Here is a 17,843-nt window from a genome sequence, read left to right on the forward strand (position 1 = left end):
CGTATGTACTATGTGAGACTTATGATAGTGTTTTTAGGAAAGGAAGGATTAACTTATAAAAAACAGGAAACAAAATAAAACATTTATTTATTGTGTAAGCTTTTCATGAATAATTTAGAAAAAAACTGCATTGATAAAAACATTTTTACTTATAATAAGTTCAAGAACCAACAAATGAGATAATTATATGATTAGAATAAAATGTAATTTATTGGAACGTCTAATGTCATTCTTACCATGCAAACACATACACATTCAACGCATTAAGTAATCAGATAATTTCACATTATGGTTAATATCTATCCATTTTGAATTTAAGTTTTGCTTGGTAAATCCTTCAACGTCCTAAGAACACAACTCTTACATTAAGACTGAGCTTCACGTACGGTGTTTGAAAATGATGCGGAATGCATTTAAATACGCATCACCTTGGATTTTAAAAAATAACAAGTTCACCAAGCAAAACTTGAATTGAGGATAATTTGAAGAAAAAAAAATGTTTTCAATATGTAAACTACCCTCATCGGATGCTTAAGTAATAAAATATAATTATTTGTCTTTAATTTATTCATTATAAGTTTTAGTGATGGTGATAAGTTTATGTGACATTTATCCGTCTTTTCTATTTTAATTAATTCAATTCACTGTCCCTACTTGTAATTCAGCCCTAACGTTAAGTATTTACATTCAATTATTTCAGCACTCCCCCTCTGTTCAGTGTTCAGCTTTGCAAGTCAATCTATTCAGACCACGTGGATGAAGTGGTCTCCTTAATCCCTTCGCTCCTTAGCCGGGACAAAATCGGTCTGTAGATGTCTGGAGTGAAGGGGAGAACGACACCCCTTTGCTGGATCTCTCCTGCAAAACAGAATCAAAATATTGAGATAGGGTTTTGATATAAATAGCCAAGTTGCGACTTGACCTATTAAATAGGGCTATCGTACCTTGGTACACACAAAGTGGTCAAGTACAAAATACCCTTGTTAAAATGGATTAAGTCATGGATCGGTAAAGTGTGGCTCCGGAACCGCATGCGGTGCTTTGACCTTTTAAGTGAGACTCAGGTACAAATATCCGCGGGAAGGCTCTTCGTCTCTACGTATTCATACGAATAATCTTTTTGAAGCGTGAACTTTATAAAAAGCAAACTGAAGAAACTCAGTATGATCATCTTTTTAAAATATCTGGTCGTAGTCCAGTCAGGAGTTGGAATCTTCTGGTTTAGTAATAAAAAAATATATATAATTAAGATCATTTATATGGCACCGTTTTTGTAAAATACTAGCTCAAGAGCGGTTAGTAGGGCTTATATAAGGTAATGCATGAATGTGGAAGACGCGAAGATTGTTTGCAAATACAGATTAGAGTGACGTTATATTCTCGTTGTCTACCCCTGCGGGAAAACGCCGTGATGATCAATATACATTTTTCGAAAGGTTTAAACGTAAAACTAAAATTAAAGAAATATTATTTTGATTATAATTATAATTCTTCGTCATTTATTATATCAGGTGTTAGGTAGCGAGATAAAAGTTAAAGATGTTTTCCACACGGAAAATATACAGCAAAATAAACATCTCACACCTTTGTTAAAATGAGATCAATATAAAAAGATAATTGGCTATATGATAACATCGGACTGTTATTTATTACCATATATAGTTATCGCTGAACAGGGTAACAATTGTTCATTTGCAATCACATAAAAGTAAGATAAGAAAAACACTTAAAATATAATTAGAAGGTAAGATAAGATGGTGCACTGACAAATGGGTCTCAAAAAAGTTGACCCCCGCAAACTCATCCCCGTCAATAAATACATCGTTAGTTGAATCCCCGGACAATTGATACCATACAATACTTCAAATATTTATATTTATACAAACCATCACCCTTCAAAATTTATGTGGAATATTTTATTTAAAGAGTGTAGGAGCAAATTTATAAAAAAATATTTAATACGAATATTATTCATTGATTTGGAATTAACTCTGTGGAAGAAAACGATGATTTAAGTATTTGAAAACACTTATATAATATCACTTTTAAGCTCTATGAATGAAAACATGACTAATTTCAAGACTACTGATATTCATAACAACAAAAGTCTAAAAAAAATATTTGAAAAATAATTATAATTTATCAAATACAAATGAAATCGTAGTATGTTTTTCCACTTGTTATATAACCTGTTTATATTTTATCCTGTTAATAACAAGTCCTTACATTTCAAAATTAGTCATGTTAACAAAAATAAATTAAAAAGTAATATTATTCAACTGTTTTAATTTTCAGGTTAAAATCTCCTACAAACTTGCATATAATTAAGATTTTTAAGAATTTTTCAATTTAGAAACTAATTTTGGTTCTACTATATTGTACTCTTTAGCGCAATGTTCCGTAAAGTGCGTGCCGCGGCACACTGGTGTACCGTGCTGATTAGTTGGTGTGCCTCGGAAAAAAGTATAGTTTTGTGAAGATACTACACCTATAAATACCTGAAAGTATTGAGCGCGAGGCGCTTTGTTGCGCGAATAGTATGCGCATTGGGATTTTTGACTCTGACTACAATTAAATATGAATAAATGAAAATAAAAAAAATTAAATAAAAAAAGAGAGCCTAAGGACGATAAACAAAGAGATCAGAGCAGCCTTATCAACAATTGCTCCACATTTTTATCACCTGTGCTCAGTCAAGTAGGCTCACATTTCGCATCAAATATCATATGTTATGTATGTATTCGGATTATATTAATTTTAACAATAAATCAACATTAAATAAACTTTGTTTTTTTCTTTGGTGTACCTCTAAAAATTCTTGATTTGGCAGGTGTACCTTGAACAGAAAAAGTTTGCGGAACTCTGCTTTAGCGAATATGTAACCCTAAAGTGTCGGTACGAATATTGCAATTGGCAAAATCAATGGTTATTCGTTAAATTATTCGTTAGTTATGATTAAATTTTACTTTGTTTAATTTTGTAAGGAAAAATTAATTCATTTTTAATATTAATTATACTTGGTAAATAAAACTTTTTCGTAAAATTTATTGTGATTTAAGTTTAAAATCTGTAAAAAATATATATATTTACCAAATAAAGTGTAATTAAAAATGAAATGATATTACTACAAAGTAACTGCCGAATAAATTTATGAAATCATCACTATTCTAAATTCTAATTTGTTCATGTGAAAATCCCTAAACATATCATGGAAATTATCTAAGAGATTATATAAATCGTTCGATAGGTAACTGAGTAATAATTATGATTGAACTATTAAAGATACGTGTTTTCGGTTTTTCATAAAATAACACGCGGCATAATAATGATTGCTAATCCTGTACTATCTGAAATATTGCATCTCAAGATAATGCCACATTATCTTTTGGGGCAATTCGCCATTCGGAAGAAGGCAAAAAAGGTATTTTAACAAGTACGTAACACGGACACGCCTCAATACGCCTTCGTACGCCTTCATTCAATCTAATCTTGCTCTTATACTTAGCCACTCATCTACTTAGCCACTCATCTATCTATCGTATGTTGCGCTGATTATGATTAACGCAACTTTAATAAAACAGAATACAAGAACTTAATAAATTTCATAGTATCTCGTGACAAATTTGTCCTTTTTGAGTTGTGGCTTAAATCTGATCATTCTCTTTTATATAGTAAGCCACTCATCTATCGAATGTTACGCTGATTACGACTAACACAACTTAAGAAAACAGAATACAAGAAGTAAATAAAGTTCATAGTAACTCGTGACAAATTAGTCCTTTTTGAGTTGTGGCTTAAATCTGATAATTCTCTTTTATATAGTAAGCCACTCATCTATCGAATGTTACGTTGATTACAACTAACACAACTTAAAAAAAACAGAATACAAGAAGTAAATAAAGTTCATAGTAACTCGTGACAAATTAGTCCTTTTTGAGTTGTGGCTTCAATCTAATCATTCTCTTTTATATAGTAAGCCACTCATCTATCGAATGTTACACTGATTACGACTAACACAACTTAAAAAACAGAATACAAGAAGTAAATAAAGTTCATAGTAACTCGTGACAAATTTGTCCTTTTTGAGTTGTGGCTTAAATCTAATAATTCTCTTTTATATAGTAAGCCACTCATCTATCGAATGTTACGCTGATTATGATTAACACAACTTGTCATTTCAATTGAACTAATCCTGGATGTAAGCTGCTAGTGTTAAAGGTGAAAACGGATAGTTGTAAAGTATAATTATGTATATTGATAATAATGATATGCAAGAAAGGTAGTATGAAAGTCCGTTACACTTAGTTTCAGAAATGAGTGAAGCTAAGTCGAATATCATATAAAATGTTTATCTCAGCCTTGCACCATTCGAATCCTTATTTACGCCACCATTCGAACATCCAACCATACATCGTTTTGCACATTTGTCTGAGAGATCGCATTTCAACCGTATGCAGTATACTTTCATCCTTCTTTTGAACCAGGACTCCATTGTGCCAGTTTAGCATTCGCCGATTGGTTTAGTTTCTATTTGCTTTAAAGTGCACCATTCACTCTGTTCCCTCCATTCACGGTCCTTTCAATATCTTAATTAATTTTTCCATCACTACAAAACATACTCGAATTTACTTAATTATTTACTCGTTCCATAATTTCACATACATCCAGCATCACATTTATCTCATTCAAAAACCATTACATCAAATTTGTCAACATTCAAATATCAGATAAGTGAGATTTAAATCAAACAAATACAAGCAAACCTTTAATAGAGTACCTATGTTTAACTTAGATAAAAGGTAACCTACCATCTAAGATCATCTTGGTAGCTATGGCAGTCGGAAAACCGACAGTTTTGGCCATGGCAGAATGACCACCATTGGATGCCACGTCCCCATACACCACCAAGTTGATTCCACGCTGCTCCCTCCTGCTGTCGGGCCACATGATTCCCACTGAGTGACGGAGAATCACGAGATCTCGCTCATCTTTACCTAAACGATGAAGAAGAAAAAACACTTAAAATCGTATGCGAATCGATTTTTCACTTTAATAAAAAATATATGTATATTTCATAGACACATACATTTTCTTACTATTTGTATAACGGGTCTTTAGGCATGGCCTGTGTTGTGCCGAAATACTTACATGTTTATAAAAAAAATATATGTCATTTTTATTATTATTATTATTAGATTATATACATTCCATACAATAGATACAATAACAATTTACAGTATTAAGGTTTTACAATAAAATAATTACACCTGGACTTTAATTAACTCACTTTCTACCTTGTCCTTTCCAACGCGAAGCAACCATCGACGGACACTGTTCTTAAAGACATGATCACTACTAGAATTCTGAATGGTTTCGGGTAGCAAATTTAATATCTTTGGCAAATTAAATTAAATGTTTTACATACCAAATTAAATGCCTGACAAATCTATTTATACGTTTAACAAAGCAAATAGGACATATAACTGCACAAATCGGAATTTTTGATGTATTTTATTTAAAAAATCATATTAGTAGTACATAAACCGTTAGTATAAATACCTGCCCACACCCTTTATTCTTAAGACTAGTGAGTGCGTTAGTCGTTAATTAAAAAGACTGCGCGGCGCGCTGTCACAGTCTGTGCGCGCGATGTGTACTGAAGTTTTCAGACAATATTTTCATCATTAGTAAACACGACTTGTTTGGAAAACTTCTAATGTTCTCATCAATAGGTGAAAATACATACAAACTGATGATAATACATACAAATTCGTTGCATTTTCGCCCGTGTAAGAGAAAAATCTGTATTTCTCGAAACTAGTCGTGTTTACATTAATAAACTCAAAAGTGGTCTTAAACAAGTGTTTTACTTTATATTAAAATTTAAATATTAATATCTCTCATCTAACTTTTATCCACACCCAATGGTGCATAGGGTACTACTTCATATAACCGCAGTGTTGTTTTGATCGTTTACTAATGAAGGAAGGATGATCAGCCCTCCACTTCAGTGTCACTCCAGGGTAATATTTGATTAAATTAAGATTGAAATCTCACTGATATTTATGTGACCTCCTTCCTCACTGGGAATCGAACTCGGGACCTCCAGTAAGGTAGCCGAGCGTGCTGACCATTTCACTATAGAGGCGGATAATATACAATTTATATATAATATTTTACCTAATGCCAGCCTCTTGGACAAATAGTGACTCAGGGTGTCAAGGGGTGAGCCTAATTTCTTTACTGGCTTCTCGTCCAACAGTCCTAAGCTCTCGATAGCGGCTGCTCCCTCAGCACCTCCTTGTTCCACCACTCTGGTCTTCAGGTTCTCAAAAAAGATGTTGCTGTCAGCCAACCCCAACTGCTCGCAGATGTACTGCCTCTGTGGAGATTTAAGATTCATCGTTAAGGCCAAATATTCGTTAAAAGCAACTTTATTTTCTCTAAATCCAGATAATATTTTACGTAAACGATTTTTTTCTTAAAACATTGTTTTTGCATTGAATAAATAAGTTTTTCTTGGAAATAATTATATGGTTTTGAAAAAAACCATCAAGGAGTTATTGAAAGGCAAGGATTATTTTTTTTAATTAAACACTTGAAACAGTTATATTTATATATTCGACTAGTTTCGAAAACTTACAGATGTTTTTATCTTCTGATAAAAATTAAAAATTGAAAATTTAAATTAAAAATTAAAACGCATTCTGATTTGAGCGCTTGATACAAGCTTGAGATGTAAGCCGTAAGCAAGATTTGTCAAAACCCAATTTCGACCACACCCACCCTGTTCAACCATATAATCCTGACCTATTTTCACTAACATCCTTAGTACATGTTAAACAATTCAGGCCTTTAGTGCATGTTATTTTACAATCATTATTGTATGTTGGCCTTGGATCGACCGAAAACGCATGTGATTAATTTTTGTGTCGTTGTGTGTAAGTAGTACTATGGAAGTGACGTGTAATATTGTTTGCATTCTGGTGTAGTGATTATCCTGACGAAGAGACTGGTACGTCTCGAAACCGGTAGACAAAAATTTCAGTGAGTGATTATATACTAAAATTGCCAACATTTTTATTGACAAAATTAAAAATAATTATAAATGACAATCCTCAAAGTAAATGCTTTAGACATTAATAAAATTAAAAAATATGTCTCATTATCTTTTATTTTAATTTTATATTTACTTCATCACTGCATTTGAAAGGTCTGATTCTATAATGAAGATATATTTGCATATTCAAACTTTAGGAAAATTACGCGATTATCATTATTTTCAATTACATATTTATTAAATTGCACATTTCACTCTCCGTTTTTTACAGTTCAAATGTTAAGCTTTACTAGGTATGACCAAAAATCCAAAAGTATCATTGAAAACATTTAAAAAAAAACATCCCTTTATTGTTTTCAGTAGTCATCATAACGACTGAAAAATTCCACCTGTAATTAACGTCCACATTCAATGAAATTACTCTCAGTCAGTAAAAAGGGGATACCTCTCGATAGGACCAACAAAGGAGTCATTTAGGCGAATTCAAATAGGTTCCGTTTGGGTACCTGCCTACACGGCAGAACGGTCAGTGTTAGTGTTCTTTTTAATTGAATTGCTTCTCATTCCGGTTCAACCGGATACGAGAAAAAAGAGAAAAACGGCAACAGTGTAATTTTCCGGGAAAGAGGTTGAATTCAAAAAGAATAAAATGCACCACTACCTCACTTTGCGGGATGCCGGCTAACTTAATTATTGTCCTCAGATTCAGAATGGCGTTCCGCTAACTTTGTTTAAATTTTGAATAAAAAATAAGTTTTATTTATTTGAATTATTTTTACGCCATGAAGGTTATTCTTACTGTATCGTTATCTGCTGTGCTGGTCGGGGTTGTGGGCGTATGTCTACCGGCCAACGTCGGGTCGGAATCGGATCTAGCTTACTTATCGAACTAAATACTAATCCCTTTCACTGCCTACACCGGGGTACTTTTAGAAAATTTGGTGACGGATTAACAAACTTGTATTTATTTAGATTGGCAGTGACAGGTATATTGGAGGCTTTTAAATGTAAATTCACAGTAAAATCGGGATACAATTTTATATTGTTTCACATTTTTAATAAATTACACAACTTGGTTCGAAAAAAAAAATTGCTTTGCAAGAGCAGATCTGTCAGGAAGCCTAGATGCTTCTGTATCAGATCTGGGCAGGCGATGGGACAGCTTTCAATGTATTGTTATATTTATCGTTTACAAGTTCGACTCAAAAGCCCCTGCGAGGATTTATAATTACATTTATCTTACCTATTCTTACTATCCTATCTGCAGACAAGCCTATAAAGGTGATTGCGGGTGATTTCTTAAAACATGTTTTACATATACGAATATAAATATAAAACCATTATTAAAGACTAATTTTTAAATTATCAATTATAAAGTCAACATGACTTTTTTCGATAACTACAGATATTTTCATCAACAGGTGAAAATACAGTTTGTATTTTCACCCGTTGATGAAAACATCTGTAGTTCTCTAAACCAGACGTGTTTACATTTATAAACTCAAAAGTGGTCTTAAATAAGTGCTTATTTTTTTTATACTTTTATATTTCGATCGTTATGCTATTTCGCTAAACTTACGATAAATCATTAAATAATCAAAAATAAAAGTATATTAAAGTAGCTAGTTACACGAAACACTTAAATCAGTTATGATTGGATATTTTACTTAAACTTATTTGTATCGATACAAAAACGCTGATATTAATTTCACAGAGAGCCTAACTTATAATTTACGATAAAATTATATTTTTAAGTAATTAAGTATAACAAAAACATGTTTTTATTTACAAAATCTTCATAATCACGTTGACTTTAATGATTTTGCAAACACATTATTTATCCTTTTAAATTCCTTGTTTATCAGTTTGCTAATTGTAAGGCTTAAAACTTTACCAAACATCATTAACGTGTTAGTGCAAATGACGACAGTATTTTAGTGCTCAGAGTTAAATCACATTATTTAGTTAGTATTAGCAGTGGTTACCCAAGTAATATCCGGTCCATCAGGATGCAGCATGGGATGTGGATTCGGGTCAATAAGTCCTAGAAGTTGCATACAGCGAACACACTCCGCATATCCTGGAAACAATTAACAACGGTTATATCACATATCCAAACGTGTCTAAATAACAATGCCCTGCTTAACTATTATTTTAGTATTTTTTTAAATATATTTCATATATTTCAAAATATAAATTTCAACGTTTCGAGACCCGAAAAGAGAAGGTCATTGATATTTGTCCGATGTAAGAATGAATTTTTGAAGGAAATGAAAATTAATATATTTATATTATATGTTTTTGGGTGATTTTTTTTCAAATGTTGTTTCATTTATTTTTATTCTATTTATTTTCGCAGTTAAAATAATCTTTCATTCAATTACAACAGTTGGTTTAATATATTAATGGGGTATATTGTATTGAATTTTTGAAGTTGAAGTAAAGTGATGTGAAATGTTAAGAAATAAATAGATATAGGCTTATATTATTATTGCGTTTATATCTTTTAATTTATGTAGAACTTAATTTTTATACACACACACACACACAAACACTGTATGTTTTAAATATATATATATATATATATATATATATATATATATATATATATATATATATATATATATATATATATATATATATATATATATATATATATATAAATAGTTATATATTGACCTGGTACATTTCTTATATCTATAGTTTATCGCTCCATCATAATAACGTCATACAAGTATTTATTTGCAGCAACAAGTATTGCACCATATTGTGCAATTCTCATTTTAATGTTATATTAAGTCTGTGTGTGTGATCGTATTCTTATGAATAATACCTTTAATTCTTTATATTTAATTTATCTTGTTTTATTTAAAAAGTATGAATTATTTAAAAAAATACACATTTTTTAACACAAAAAAATATATTTACTCTTTTTTAAACATCAAATTCTTCATTAGAATTAAAAAAATATGTTGAGAGTCGAGCACATTCCATAATTTTTTTTATAAATTTACAGAGGGAATATCAACAAATTCCTTAGTTTTGAACCGTCTCAAATTTCAGTCAGAAACATTTCATAATAACTAAACACAAATACGCCTTGCGTGAAGTAGGGCGGTATGGCGCGGTGTGTTGTATCGGTAATGTAATATGCAGTTTTGTGGCAGCGCTAGCCATATTTCCAATTAGAAGATAACAATATGTCTGGTTCCGTGAATTTATTACGCGGAATGGTCTGTTTACGCGAAACACTATTCACTTTTCAGAACACACTCCTTTTCCTTCCTATACAACTGAAATAAGCAATTTCAACTGCGGTTTTATTCCATATGCATGTGTTTATACCATATATATTCCGATTCAATGATACGTTTATATGCCTGTTACCAAATGCTACCAGTTATTTTAATTAAATCACTTTCTAACAATATATTTATAATAAATGATAAATTCACACTTCAATAAGAACATCTAAATTACCATCACGCTGTTTCTCCTTAGGAATAAGCAGAGAGAATACAACACCACACCAATTAGTCTTTGCAAACAATATTTGCCTCCTCCACATTCATGCATCTCCTGATCTGACCGCTTTCACGTTTTTGACAAACTTGACGTACAAAGTTTTCTTTGATATTTCTCTGATCCTATTTCCAACTACATTCGCCTTATAAATTTGTTTTATCGTTCTTTCCTCGCTCATTTATTCCACATGTCCAAACCATCTCAACACACTTTTCTTAATTGTATCGATAATGCTTATCTCAGCCTTGCTTTCTAACCTTTTCTCAATATTCGAACATGCACATTAGTCTGAGAACTCGCATTTCGACTGCATTCAGTCTACGTTCATCTTTCGTTTTCCAACTCCATGCTTCACTTCCATACATCCGGGTTGGAACCAGGACTACTAGAACTTTATTTAGTTAGAACTTTATTTGCCATAACTGATTTCAATGTACCATCCACTCTGTTACCAGGATTCACTCACATTTATTTATCTTTATCAATCTTTCCATCCCTAGAAAACATACTTCCCAAATATACCAAATATTCTACCTGTTCCATAGTTTCCCCATTTACCAATAGTTTAACTCAGATCTACATTCACTTCTTTTAAAAACATAATATAAAATAAGATTTCTTCTTTTATTTTTTAATAAATAGGTTTTTACATCATTTTGAAGCGCTCAGTACAAATTTGAAGCTAATTTCTAACTATAATACAATGAAGTGAATCCAATTGATGAAATTTTGTCAATTATTGTATGAAGGCAAGATGATCAGTTTTGCGTTTCTGCTACCAGTCTAGTTTATATTCTCTCTTTTCTGTGGTCTGAATTTTGTAGTTTGGTATGCAGCAATAAATTATACCTCCTTCGTTTTTTCAGTCTTTTGAACCCAATTATCTACAAACTTATAGTTATTTTTTTTTAATGTGAACGGAATTAATTTTTAGTTTTATAATAAGTCTATCATATTTTATTATTAAGTAATATTATTTAATTAACTTGACATTGGCAAAAGCAATATATTTTATATGCAACGCCATTATATATTTGAACAAAAAAAAAACAAACAAAAAAACCTTATCCGCACCCCAATGGTGCATAGGGCACTGCTTCATATAAACACAGTGTTATATTGATCATTTACTCATGAAGGAAAGGTGATCAGCCCTCCGCTTCAGGTACCAGTCCAGGTTAATATTGAATAAATAATATAGTGAACGAATCACTTATATTTATTTGACCCCCCCCTGGGAATCGAACCCGGGACCTCCAGAACGGTAGGCCGAGCGTGCTGACCATTACACTGCGGAGGCAGACATTTAAAAAAAATGCGAAATAAATAAATATAAGAGTTGAGAAATTTATTAGAATTATAAATCGGATTTTGATTTTTATTTTTAATGATGAATAGAATACGATTTATATAATTCAATCACAATTTTGAAAAACTATATTTTTACTATCGTTTCATTATCAATCACTGATAACTTAAGTCAACAAGCAAGGATTAATGATAAGTCAAGAACCACGCTCTCACTTCATGGCAGATAATAATGTACTAATATGATCTTTATATCTTACCACTCGTATCAAAAATGAAAAATTGATTGATTGAAACGTTTCGGAATTTACTTGATTTTATTTATGTTACATTTGAAATCATTAATGATATTATTTTGAATTCACTCACAACGAATTGTTATTATTTTATTTTACAGATTTCAAAAAATATCTGATACGCACATTCAGTTCACAGTTTGTATTGCTTAAGTTTAAAAAAAATCGTTTAAAAAATCTTTAATTTTATGATTCCTTAATTACTTTACAGATATTCGTTCTATTCTCTCTGTCTAGTTAGTTTATCTTTTTTTTAAACCTATAGGTAAATTATGCATAGTTAGCGTGTTTAGCTACTGTGCTGGAGGTCCAGGGTTCGATTCCCAGGGGGGAGTGAAATTAATTATTAGCGATAATACACCTTAATATCTATATAATATTACTCTAAAATGGTCTCTGAGCGCAGGAGTAATCACCTTGCCAACATGTAACTAACTATCAAGATAATACAGCGCCAAAACGAAGCGGTTCCCTATGCATCATTGGGTGCGGATAAGGATAAGAAGAAGCATAGAAGAAGTTTATGTTTTAATTTTAAATCAAACACAGATTTTTCGAGTCTACTAAGTTGTATTTTATTAACAAAAAACACATAAAAAATCATATTGTGACAATTTTTTCGCCTTGTTAGGGCATTATCAAACGAATGTTTGACATTTGTTTGATAATGCCCTAACAAGGCGAAACAATTGTCACAATATAATTTTTTATGTGTTTTTTGTTAATAAAATACAACTTAGTAGACTCAAAAAATCTGTGTTTGATTTGAAATTAATACATAAATTAAAATGGAGTTCTAAAAATTAAACGCCAAGTCAATAAATACATAGAAGAAGTGTTGAGAGGTCTTGTGAATTAAATGAGTGAAGAAAAGTTCCGGATTCGATTTCCCGGGGATTATGTTAAATAAAAATAGTGAATAAAAATAATTTCTTAAATTGGTACCTTTGAATCTCAGAGTTCCCCTCTTCACTGTGTGAACATCCGACGCGATTCCATAAAGGTCAGCGTAAAGGGTGCTGTCTCTATTAGGGTACCCTTCGAGAGCGAAACCAGGAAGGAAATCCAAGGGCTTAGGGTTCGTCATCAATTCCCCACCACCGGCTATTTCTACGATCTATGAAAGAAAAATCACTTACAAAGATATAAAAATTCTTCAAATATATAATTTTTATACATGGAATAGTGCCCGTATTATTTTTTTACGAGACATAATAAGCCTTAAAATCTAGCAATAATTTAATTAGCAAATATATAGTTCTAAGCATTTTTTATTTGTTGTCAGCGGAGATCAGAGGGTAAACTTAAATATGAACCAAAGGCAAAATATGGGGATGGGTAATACTGTGAAAATTGTAAATCAGTTTTTTCTTTCTTTCTTTTTTGAATGTACATATATAATGTTAAAATATATTTTTAAAATATGTGTAATGAAAACCGTATTTAAAAAGAACTGCACTGACAAGACACACAAGGTGCATCGGTGGGTCTTTGCAAACAAAACATTTATGTTTATGAATTCACGCGATATAATTTTAGGACCATTTTGACGTAATGAAGTACTTGTCGGTCAAACCTCGATCAGGTAACCTTAATCTATAACGTCAACATTTGGTGAAGTCGAACGCATAGTTAAACACATAACCGTCGGCTACCTAATATTGTAGTCACCCAAACATAATTAAAATATTAAGCTTAAAGTAAGGGTTTAAGTTTTGTGCTGACATTTCTTAGTGGAACTGCATTTTATACTCATATGATAAAAGAACAACTAAGTATGTAGTTTTTCCACATATATTTTATCTGATCAGTGACCGGGTCTTGTCTTTACCTACATCATCAGACTGGTTTATGATGTCGGCAACGATGAAATGCATGACGAAAGTAGATTTAAAAATACCCAAAAATTACTGAAAATTTCTTCTAAATGTTTTAATATTAAGTATTTTTTTCAGTATGTTTTCCAAAGGCTTAAAACCTTGCGTCAGACCAACTATCCAAACATTGGATTTCAGTGATTTTTTACTTGAATTAACCATTATTATTCAAGGAGGATTTCTAGATGAAGGGTTTATTCATAAAATAGCAGCCAATTATGTAGTTAACCTAGCATAACCTAACCTAATCTATCGTAACCTTACCTGTCCACTACTGAGGTACTTGGCCGCAGACATAGTAGCTAGCAGCGCTCCTCGTGGCGACCAAGAGAACTTGTAACGCAGAGGATTATCGCTGTGCTCCGGAGCTGGCAACCCTGAAAAATATAAATCAATAAATGAATAAAAACAAAAAGTCACACAGTGAATTAAGAGGTTGCTAAATCCATGTCATCTGATTTTTGAAGCGTGGGTAGGCCCCAGACAAGATGGTCCGACGGTATTAAAACAGTAGCGGGCTTACACTGAAAGAGAGTCGCTTCCAACAGACAACTGTACAAGTCCAAGGAGGCCTTTGTTCTAAACTGGACACAAGGAGAAGGCTGAGTGAGTTTATATAAATGTATTTATATAAATTATGCTTGTTTTTTAGTTGGTACATAATAACAAAATAAGTCGAAAACATTTATTTTAAGTAACTACCAAAGCTAGGTGTTTAAGTAAGTTAAATTCCATCACGTAAACCGTACGTGTTGATAAACATTTTATTCTTTGCGATAACCGTTTGTTTAATTTTAACCACGAGTTAGTCCTTACAAATTTAAGCCCTCATTTCGCGGTCAGCGGTTAAACGTGCGAAGGGAATAAAACGGAGTTGAGACTGAGTTATGAGGGTACCAGGAGAGATGAAGAGAATGGTTGTGGAATGGAATACTATGGATGAGGTGCGAATCCTGGATATTATGTTAGAAAGGACCCCTCTACGTATGATTTATCGAATGATAAAGGATACCAATAATTCACTCTGATACGAGCGGATATGTAAATCGTATATTATCTCGGATCCATAGGAAAAAATACGGCGGAAAAATCATCAGAAAAACACTGTTGTATTCTAATAAATTGTGTGTACGAGTACGTACAGGGTATAAATTTGAAATACGAACATTTATACTAGGCTTCTCATATTTTCTATATGTGTCGCCTACTTTCAAAATCCGCCAGATCCAATTTTAAAAGATTTTAAAATAAATACTCCATCGGAATGCCAATTGTGGGTTTTATTGTTTAAAATATTTACAAACTTGAAAACCCTGCTAAAAATACTTAAAAACAGCGTTGTATTTCAAATTCCGCTATATTCATAGACCTTGCCTTCTGACCCTTATCGGCTAATCAGAGAGCGAGGATAGGTCAAAGATTAAGATGACGTCATCATCGGTTTTTCGTGTATTTTTTTAAATACTGAAAAAAAACTTAAAAATGTTAAAATTCTTTATTTCATAATGTTTTATCTACAGATAGACAAATCTTTTAAATACAAATGTTACCCGGTGAATCGTGCATTTTTTGGAAAATTGACTTACATGGATCTGGCGGATTTTGAAAGTAGGCGACACATATATCCCGTCCAAATATGATTGTTTGGGAATATTTATTTCGGGTGTAAATAATTTTAATTATTTTTTTTCTTTTGTTACAGGCAACATTCTTGCATTATACATCTGTGACTAGCGTCATGTTGTTTTGTCGGAATCTATAAAATATTTGACGAATTATTAGGTCTCTTATCATTTAATATTCGTTCAAATTTGTTGGCTAGATGACAAAATTCTAAATAATATTTTTTTTTGCCAGCTAACCTAAACTAACTAACTGACCATCACCGCTTTCCCGCAGGGGTAGGCAGAGAGAATCGAAGGCCACACCACCCTGTCTTTGCAAACATTATTCGTCTCTTCCACATTCATGCATCTCCTCATACATACTCAACGATTATTACGACTCCTGACCCAGCCGCTTTCAAGTTGACAAACTTGATTGTGCAAAGTTTTAAAAGTTTGAAACACATATACCATTATTACACAATGCTTGTGAAGCAATTAAAATATTTTTTAAAAATCTATGAAATAACAATGCAATCGAAAACAATTAAACAGCAGTCAAAAGCAAGCTGTCCGCCATGAACAAGATTAATTTTGCTGTTACAATCAAAAGAAAAAAAAATGTTGTTAAAAATTACGTTTCGCCCATCACATTTATTTATATATTGTATGTTTGTGGATATAATTATTTAATATACATATTTTGAAAGTAAAGTTAGTTTTACATGACGAACGAAGTAATCTGAATAGAAAATTTTAATTTTTTTTTTCAGTTTTACTTAAAAACTATGGGTGGTTTTATTTTCTCACAATTTTTGTTAGATAAAAACACACTGAAATTCGTGTGTAACGTTGTGTCAAAATGGAAAATCAATCCGTGAATAATTGAAGAAAATTTTACATTTTCAACAAAGGAACATAAATATATTTTTATAGATGAACGAAGCTTTTACGACTTTAAAAACATGCCTAGAAAGAGTTTTAAAAAATCATAAAATTCAAATAATAAAACATCAAACGAATCCATGAACCTAGAAACTTGTGATAAAAACCTTCTAAGTTTGTGATAATTCGAAGTTTATTACTCTTGGGTAGAAAATCGTAAATAGGACGAATAATCCATATTGATTTAGGAGTCCTTTTAATAGAAATGGTGGAAAGGGTTCATCCGACATACAATACTGGGCGGACCTTTAAATTATCCAAGTTATGGTTCAGTGGATTCCCCTAGAAGCAGTCTAATAAGGGACTTGCCAAGTCCAGAAGCCGGCTTGTTACTCATAATAATGTTCATTTTAACGATGGCCAAACAATTAAATACAAAAAATTGATATTTTGTAAATCCGAAGGTGAATAATAATTCTATATACTTCTTCAAACTTTCATCCGCACCCGATGGTGCATAGGGCACTGCATCATATAAACGCAGTGTTATCTTGATCGTTCATTCAAGAAAGAAAGGTAATTAACCTTCCAAGGTGCCAGTCAGGTGTCAGTCCAATATTAAATAAATATTAGAGTGGAAAAATAAGAAGATTTTTTATTTATTTATTTGACCCCCCTTCCCTGGGAATCGAACACGGGACCTCCAGTACGGCAGCTAAAAATGCATTACACTACGAAGGCGGACAATGTGGTTCTATATACATGCAAATAATTCAACATATAATATTAGTTTTTACTTTGTTTACATACTTTCAAAATATCTTATGAATATATTTCCTATATATGACCTATTTCATGGATTATTTGAGTGATTTAGAGAATTATATTAGAATAATGGATGCTTCCAGCGATTAGCTAGAATATTGTTGAAAAATTCTTATACTTCTACCAAATGATTTTGTTATTTCTCTTCTATTTATAATAAATAAAAATATAAATATTGCACAATGCTGCATTTGAATATGCGTGCTATTTTGGAACTCTTAGATTTATGATATGATCAACTGATGAAACAGTACATTAAGTTCATAACAGCAATCTGTGTTGGATTAGGATTCATATTTCGCTCACTCCTTTCAAGAACGTCATAAATCGAAAATCGTCAATTTTCAGTTGTTCGGAATGCCCAGAAAATATACTATATCCCAGCAAAAGAGGCATATTTTTAAGGTAATATTTACCCGCTGCAGGGTAGGAATTGTTGTTTTTGCCTTTTGAAGAAAAGGTA

General features: G+C 31.7%; 1 protein-coding gene across 1 annotated transcript in view; it reads right to left on the reverse strand.

Annotated features, from left to right (window-relative positions):
• Window positions 1-70: 70 nt before the first annotated feature.
• LOC148303700 (alpha-aminoadipic semialdehyde synthase, mitochondrial-like) overlaps window positions 71-17,843 on the reverse strand; it is a gene marked incomplete at its 5' end in the record, with an annotated part of 101,667 nt that continues 83,894 nt past the window's right edge. The window contains 6 exons of the mRNA XM_088269534.1: window positions 71-858; window positions 4,809-4,994; window positions 6,181-6,382; window positions 9,046-9,140; window positions 13,135-13,306; window positions 14,331-14,443. Of these exons, the coding sequence (XP_088125660.1) occupies window positions 740-858; window positions 4,809-4,994; window positions 6,181-6,382; window positions 9,046-9,140; window positions 13,135-13,306; window positions 14,331-14,443 (887 nt within the window). The remainder of the gene's footprint in view (window positions 859-4,808; window positions 4,995-6,180; window positions 6,383-9,045; window positions 9,141-13,134; window positions 13,307-14,330; window positions 14,444-17,843) is intronic.

This window comes from Brachycentrus maculatus, unplaced genomic scaffold (assembly GCF_059751285.1).
Source record: "Brachycentrus maculatus isolate JH-2025_06_01 unplaced genomic scaffold, ASM5975128v1 h1tg000356l, whole genome shotgun sequence".
Lineage (NCBI taxonomy): Eukaryota > Metazoa > Arthropoda > Insecta > Trichoptera > Brachycentridae > Brachycentrus > Brachycentrus maculatus.